The following is a 7,979-nucleotide window of genomic DNA, read 5'->3' as shown; positions in this document are numbered from 1 at the left end:
GTGTCCTTGGTACCGGTTAGGACGGTCTTGCTGGTGTCCACACCGGTCTGGATGGCCCCTTTGGCCAAGTTCATGGCACCACTTACCCCGCTACAGACGGTGTCCTTGGTGCCAGTCAGCACGGTCTTACTGGTGTCCATGCCAGTCTGGATGGTTCCTTTGGCCAAGTTCACTGCCCCCATAACTCCTGTGGACACAGTGTCTTTAGTGCCAGTCAGGACAGATTTTGTCGTGTCCAGGCCCCCTTGGACAGTCCCTTTGGCCACATTCACAGCACCGGTCACCCCACTGCAGACGGTGTCCTTGGCACCCGTTAGCACAGTCTTGGAGGTGTCCACCCCGGTTTGGACAGTCCCTTTGGCCACGTTCACTGCCCCCGTAAGCCCAGTGGACACCGTGTCCTTGGTGCCAGTGAGGACAGCCTTTGAGGTGTCCAGGCCCCCTTGGATGGCGCCCTTAGCCACGTCCACAGCCCCCGTGACCCCGCTGGACACCGCCTCCTTGGTGCCTGTGAGTGCAGACCGGGTGGTGTCCAGTCCTCCCTGGACCACTCCCTTAGCCGCGTCCACCACACTGGCCACCCTGGAGGAGACAGCGTCCTTGGCCCTGGACATCTTGGAACACACCAGGTCTTTGGCCTCGGACACCATCTGCTGAGAAAGGACACAGGTGATCAAGAGGGGGACTGAGAGGAGCTCTCCACCCTGACGTCCGCCAGCCCAGCCCCTTAATGTGCCTTGGGGCAAGGAACTGTAGGCACCCAGAGGCCCCACTTCCTCGAAGAGCGAGGTGCTTCCTTCTTACCCCCAACCGGGTCAGCCAGACACTCATCAGGCTGTGGGGTGGCACCCTGCCTCTCAGGAACGACGTCCTCATGAGCTCACAGCGCCCTACCTCGTCCATTCTCACCCCTTCTGTTTCCCTGCAATAGGCAGGCCTTGTCTGTAACAGCACATCGCGGACGCCAAGGTCCCCAGGCATGGACTCAGTGCAGGTCCTCCTGTTAACGTTTCTGTTCCTCTTGCTTTTTCTCCATTCATGGCCAATGTTGAGCCTGGTGTCCTAGTGACACCAGGGACACCAAATTGCTTATTAAAACTGTTACATCAGGCCGGGTGGGGTGGCTCATGGCTGTGATCCCAGCACTTTGGGAGGCCGAGACAGGCAGATCACCTGAGGTCAGGGGTTCAAGACCAGTGTGGACAACATGGAGAAATCCCATCTCTACTAAAAATATGAAATTAGCCAGGTGTGGTGGCGGGCACCTGTAATCACAGCTACTCAGAAGGCTGAGGCAGGAGAATCACTTGAACCCAGAGGCCGAGGTTGTGGTCAGCTGTTGCGCCACTGCACTCCAGCCTGGGCAATAAGAGCAAAACTCCATCTCAAAAAAACAAAAAACAAAAAACATTTCATTATATCCAAGCCAGCTGTGATTGCTGATGCCTGCAATCCTGGCACGTTAGGGGGCCAAGGTGAGAGGATCACATGAGCCTGGGACTTCAAGGTCAGCCGGGACAACCAAACCAGACCCAGACCCATGTCTACCAAATTTGAACAGCTGGCTGGGTGGTGGCGCACACCTGTAGTCCCAGCTACTTGGGAGGCTGAGGCGGGAGGATTGCTGGAGCCCAGGAGTTTGAGGCTGTAGTGAGATGTGATCATACCACTCCACACTCCAGCCTGGGTAACAGAGTGAGATTATGTCTCAAAAATAATAGTATATTCAAGCTGGGCACAGTGGCTCATGCCTGTAATCCCAGCACTATGGGAGGCTAAGGTGGGAGGATTGCTTGAGCCCTGGATTTTGAAAGCAGCCTGGGCAACAGAGTGAGACCTTTAAAAGTAAAAACAGGCCGGGCGCGGTGGCTCACACCTGTAATTCCAGCATTTTGGGAGGCCGATGGGGGCAGATCATGAGGTCAGGAGTTCGAGGCCATCCTGACCAACATGGTGAAACCCTGTCTCTACTAAAAATACAAAAATTAGCTGGGCATGGTGACACACTCCTGTAATCCCAGCTACTTGGGAGGCTGAGGCAGGAGAATCCCTTGAATCTGGGAGGCAGAGGTTGCAGTGAGCCGAGATTGTGCTGTTGCACCCCAGCCTGGGTGACAGAGCAAAACTCTGCCTCAAAAAAATAGTAATAATTAAAAAAATAAAAACAAATGAGTGAAGGCGATGATGGCCGAGGAGTTCTAAAACTCAGGTGTACCTGTAAGGTGCTTTTTTTTGAGACAGTGTCTCACTCTGTCACTCAGGCTGGAATGCAGTGGCATAATCTTGGTTCACTGCAACCTCCGCCTCCTGAGTTCAAGCAATGTTCCTGCGTTAGCCTCCTGAGTAGCTGGGATTATAGGCACCCGCCACCACACCCAGCTGATTTTTGTATTTTTAGTAGAGACGGGGCTTCTCCATGTTGGTCAGGCTGGTCTTGAACTCCTGAGCTCAACTGATCTGTTCACCTTGGGCTCCCAAAGTGCTGGGATTACAGTCATAAGCCACCTCACCAACGTGCTACTTTAAGTCAGTAGCTTTCAAACGGGTGATCGTGTCCTTAGGGGCAGTCTTGGTGATATCTGGAGACATCTGTGGGTGTCACAACTGGGGGTGCTCCTGGCAGGGAGTGGGTGGGGGCCAGCGACGCTGCTCAGCACCCTGCAGTGCCCAGGGTGGCCCCACCCCAGAGTGATTCGACCCCAAGTATCCACAATACTGAGGTTGAAAAGCCCAGAAATTATTTTCTCAGAACCCATCTCCCCGCTAGATTTGGCTCAGGTGGGCACCTTGAACTCTAGCTGGAGACACTCCGGTTCAAGTCCCAGGTTTTTACCCTCTCCCGCCCGACACTCGCTGTGCTGTGTGGCCTTAGGCCAGCCACATGCCCTCTCTGAGCTAATATCCTTGCGTCTGGAAAATGCTGATTAAAACAGCTCCTCTTGGGCCGGGCGCGGTGGCTCAAGCCTGTAATCCCAGCACTTTGGGAGGCCGAGGCGGGTGGATCACAAGGTCAAGAGATCGAGACCATCCTGGTCAACATGGTGAAACCCCGTCTCTACTAAAAATACAAAAAATTAGCTGGGCATGGTGGCGCGTGCCTGTAATCCCAGCTACTCAGGAGGCTGAGGCAGGAGAATTGTCTGAACCCAGGAGGCGGAGGTTGCGGTGAGCCGAGATCACGCCATTGCACTCCAGCCTGGGTAACAAGAACGAAACTCCATCTCAAAAAAAAAAAAAAAAAAAAAAAAAAAAAAAAAAACAAAACACAGCTCCTCTTGCCAGGTACGGTGGCTCACACCTGTAATCCCAGCACTTTGGGAGGCTGAGGCAGGTAGATCACTGGAGATTAGGAGTTCAAGACCAGCCTGGCCAACATGCTAAAACCCTGTCTCTACTAAAAATACAAAAATTAGCTGGGCATGATAGTGGGCACCCATAATCCCAGCTACTCGGGAGGCTGAGGCAGGAAAATCGCTGGAACCTGGGATGCGGAGGTTACGGTGAGCCGAGATTGCACCACTGCACTCCAGCCTGGGAGAAACGGTGAAACTGTGTCTCAAAAAATAAAAAAAGAAAGAAAAAGTGCTCATGGTGCTGTTGCTTTGGTCACACCGTGCCAGGGATAGCCCTCCATAGCCTGGAGCCTTGCATGATTACAGTGAGGAGGCTACCACACCCATTTCACAGATGCAGAAATAGAGGCTCAAAGGGGAAGCTCCACCTGGAATCCCCAGGCTATCTGCTTCCTTCAGGCCGACAGCAGCCCCCCAGATGGCAGGAACGGAAATGTCCCAGGAGGGGTACCCCGAGGGTTCCTGCGACATCAGTCCTGCCCTGCCCATGCCTCTCACCTTTCCCGAAGGCTGCAGCTCCTCCGTCCATTGAGCTGTCTGCTCTGGGTGGGCGGCTACTGTGGGGACACGGGCCAGTCAGGGAGGGTGAGGGATACGGGTTAGAATCATCTACTCGTCCTCTACTCGGCCACCCATTGCGCAATAGCCGGGCCCGGCCTGAAAGGTCAGGAATGTTTCAGCCACCCTGCCAGGGACAGCAGGAGGTGACATCCATGGCTACCAGCCAGGCCTGTCACCCTCCCCAACCCCACTGGAGGCTCCCCCAAGCCCAGAGCCACCGTTCCCTGGAGAAGCCTCCATGGAGCTTCCTGTGCTGGGTGCTGGACACCCACCCTGAGTCCTGGGGTTCACATAGCCTGGGATGAGGGAGCTGCCCGTTGCCAGGACCGGCCAGCCCCGCCCCTGCCGCAGCTGCCTGCTGCCTGTCGCCAGGCCGAGGTATGTGGAGCAGAAGTCAGCTGCCTGGGGCTCTGGGCCCAGAGGGAGGCCCAGCTTGGGCGACCGCCCCAACCCTGGGTTCCCTGTCACCGTCCCCAATTGCCCAAGGTGAGCCACAGGAGGCTGGGGAGCCCCCAGGCTGTGTGACTCCAGGAGAGCTGCTGCCTCTCCCAGGGAGCCTGGACCTCACTCTGATGAGCTCAGATGGGCAGAGCACCCAGCCTGATCCATGGTACATCAGAAGCGGGGTACAGAGTGGAGACATGGCAGAGGGACTGAGTGGGGGGCACTGCAGGGAAACAGGCTGGGTTGAAAGCCCATTTTGGCTGGGCATTTTACGCCACCTTTGGCCACTCATCCCCCCATTTATGCCACAGTTTCCCCATCTGGTACAAGATGTCACAGTATCTGATGAGAAAACAGACAAATATGTAAGGCTCCCCAGATGACCGGAAGTCCCTGCCTGGGGTGCTCCTTCTCCTGGGTCCACATGCAGAGTCCCCTGGCAGCCCCAGCCGGGCCGGCCACTCACCCTCAGCCTGTGGTCGGGCAGCCTCAGCGGTAGGAGCTCCCACGGGGATGGCGGCTGACCGGGCTCTTGTCGAGCTGTGTACGTTGGCTACCAGGTTCCGGGCAGAGCTGAAGCCAGGCAGGGACCCAAAGAAGCTGCCCAGGGTCTGCACGGGGCGGGGGGTGTGCAGGATGAGCCGGCCAAGCCTCGGCAGGGACAGAAGTCAGAGGAACCATCCATCTATCAGCCCAGCACTGCCCCAGCCCCTTGGTCCTGGGTAACCTCGGGAAAGTGTTTCAATCAGCCTCAGTTTCTGCACCTGGGCAATGGGCAGACACAGCCTACCTCCCACACACACAGGAAAAGACCTTTTCCTTCCAGGATCCCTGCTGCACAGATGGGGAAACTGAGGCTCAGAGAGGGGCGGGGCCAAGGCCGGCCCAAGGTCACCCACTGGGGAAGGGGCTGAGGTCAGCATGGGTCCCCCACCTCCAGCTTGAGTTAGGAAGGGAGAGGTTGGCATTGTGGCTCCCAGAGCCCCCCAGGCCCACCAGGGAAGCCCCTTTCCAGAACCGAGCCCCTAGGACCGTGGATGTTGCCTTCCTGGGCTCTGGGGCATCTCTGAGCTGCAGCAAGAATCTGCCTCCACTTTATTCTCTTTACCTTGCCTTTGGGTTTGGGGGGATCCCGGCTCCCTTCATCCGGAGCAGACATAGTGAGAACGTGAGAAGCTGGAAGTGGGCAGAGAAGGTGCGTGAACTGGGGTTCCCACGCCTCCCGTCCCACACCCACTCCCTGCCAAGGGCCTGAGCAGCCCCGACACCCACCTGCAGCCTGGCCTCGCCCTGGCGTCACTGAGGCAGCCACAGCCCCGCTCACCTGGACTGCTCAGGGTCCCACAGTGGACGGACCGGCCCGGCTGGCAGCTGGCTCTACCCTCAGCTCCCTGGCCTTATAGGGTCTGGGGCAGGCGTAGGCCCAGCCGGCAGGGGCAGGCAGCCAATGGGCCCGGGGGAGGCGGCCTGGGTGGTCACGTGGCCACCTGCCCAGCCCAGCGTGGGCCCGGGGCCCAGCACCTTTCCCCTGTTCCCTGCCCATGACTTGTACCAGGCTGAGTGACTCACGGGCCAGCTGGGCTCCCTTCCTGGGCCCCCAAGGGACTGCCTGTGTGTCGTCTGGCCTCCAGTTCCATCCACAAGGGGGGGGTGTAGTTCAGATCCCTGGCTATGCCAGGATGCCCTGGCCGATCACCATCTTTGTGCCTCGGTTTCCTCTCGTGCTCTGCACCATGTCCCGTAACATCCAGCTTCCTACCCGCGCCGTCTCCCCCAGGTTCCTCCTCCTCTCACTTCATCCCAGCCACACGGGCCTCCTCGCCACGCCTCCAGCACGCCTGGCATGGATCTGCCTCAGGGTCTCCACGTGGGCCGTGCCCTTGGCCTGAAACACTCCCCCCCAGGTTCGCATACGGTGTTCTCTGCCCTACATCTTGAATAGTGCCCAGCATACATTTGGTGCTTAATACATGTCTGGTTCAATGGAGCAACAGAGAGTGGTTATGAGCCCGAGATGAGGTCGTGGACTGAACAAACGCTACCTTCGCACTACCCAGGCAGAAGCGGGGTCTCGGGGTCTTGGCAAGAAACAGGGGGTGTCCTCAGTGTGGAGGGGAACCTGTCACTCTCCGCAAGGGACTTGGACCAAAATGCAGACCAAGATGGAACAACAGCTGAGCTGGGGGGCACCCTGGGAGTGGAAACCCGCCCTGGGGGACTTGGGACAACCCAGGGAGGCTTCCTGGAGAAGGCGCCCTGTGCTAGTAAATGGTGAGGACCAGATTCAAACCCAGACCTGGAAACCTGCGTGCTGAAGCCAACCTATGTGCTGGCCTGACTGTGGGTGGGCGGGCAGAGGGATGGCCGTGACGCCCACCCTGGGCTGTATCCCCCTCCTGCCTGCCCCTGAGACAGGGTTCCTAGCCCTGTGCTATTGGGGGTGAGAGGGCACACCCCATGGGTGACTCTGGGCACCAGGCTGGGAGGAGGGAGGGTCCAGCCACAGGATCTGATGATTCCCAGGCCATCCGTCTCCTTGGAGCCGACACTGTGTTTGCCAAACAGTGGGGGAACAGAAGAGGGGCTGTCACCGAGCCTCTCGTCCCAGCCGGTGCTCCCCGAGGATGGCTGAGAAAGCTCTGGGTGCCCCTCCCCCTCCCAAAGGGTGGCCACAGCCCAGTGTGTGGGGAGAAAAATAAAAAGTGATCATTAACATCCCAGCCAGGACCTGCCCCTCCTCTGCCTACCAGCCTCTATGGCTCCCACCTTCCCAGGGTGGAAGCCCAAGTCCCCTCCCTGCAGCCCGCTGGGACCTGCATCACCTGCCTCGCCCCCTCTCCACCCTGCCCCAGCCACACAGGGCTCTTCACAGTTCCTGCAACATGCCGGGACGGAGGAGTCCCTCGAAAACTCGCGACTGTGGCTGCTGAGCCCCGCCACGCCGCCTCAGGGCTTCCTGTGGGTGGTTGCGTTTGCCTCCAGCACCTTTCCCCACTTCCCTCACCTCCTTCCAGATCATTCCTCAGATAGCACCTCCTCAAAGAGGCCTTCCTGGATCCCCTCTCCCATTAAAAAATATATACCTCAGGCCAGGTGCTGTGGCTCATCCTGTAATCCCAGCATTTAGGAGGTGGAGGCAGGAGGACTGGCTTGAGCCTAGGCGTTGGAGACCAGCCTGGGCAACATAGTGAGACCCCATATCTACAAAATTTATGTTTTTGAGACGGAGTTTTGCTCATTGCCCAGGCTGAGTGCAATGGCGCGATCTCAGCTCACCGCAGCCTCTGCCTCCCGGGTTTGAGTGATTCTCCTGCCTCAGCCTCCCGAGACTGAGGACTCGGGAGTCCAGGCACCGCTACGCCCAGCTAGTTTCGTATTTTTAAGCAGAGACAGGGTTTCTCCATGTTGGCCAGGCTGGTCTGAACTCCCAACCTCAGGTGATCCGCCCACCTCAGCCTCCCACAGTGCTGGGATCACAGGCATGAGCCACTGCGCCTGGCCCCAACAAATATTTTTAAATAAAAATTAAATGAATTGGCCGGACGCGGTGGCTCACGCCTGTAATCCCAGCACTTTGGGAGGCCGAGGCGGGTGGATCACGAGGTCAAGAGATCGAGACCA

The 7,979-nt window shown here is 58.0% G+C and overlaps 1 protein-coding gene across 1 annotated transcript in view; it reads right to left on the bottom strand.

Annotated features, from left to right (window-relative positions):
• The window catches only part of PLIN4 (perilipin 4), a 16,934-nt gene extending 11,163 nt beyond the window's left edge, over positions 1-5,771 (bottom strand). Inside the window, exons 1-5 of the mRNA XM_037738468.1 lie at positions 5,683-5,771; positions 5,467-5,534; positions 4,825-4,969; positions 3,852-3,910; positions 42-653 (exon numbers count right to left, since the gene is read on the bottom strand). Coding sequence (XP_037594396.1) covers positions 42-653; positions 3,852-3,910; positions 4,825-4,969; positions 5,467-5,517 — 867 coding nt within the window. The 5' untranslated portion in view covers positions 5,518-5,534; positions 5,683-5,771. The remainder of the gene's footprint in view (positions 1-41; positions 654-3,851; positions 3,911-4,824; positions 4,970-5,466; positions 5,535-5,682) is intronic.
• Between the last annotated feature and the right edge of the window lie 2,208 nt (positions 5,772-7,979).

This window comes from Cebus imitator, unplaced genomic scaffold, assembly GCF_001604975.1.
Source record: "Cebus imitator isolate Cc_AM_T3 unplaced genomic scaffold, Cebus_imitator-1.0 Scaffold53, whole genome shotgun sequence".
NCBI lineage: Eukaryota > Metazoa > Chordata > Mammalia > Primates > Cebidae > Cebus > Cebus imitator.
Note: the sequence above shows the minus strand (reverse complement) of the source record. Positions and strands in the feature narration are given on the sequence as shown.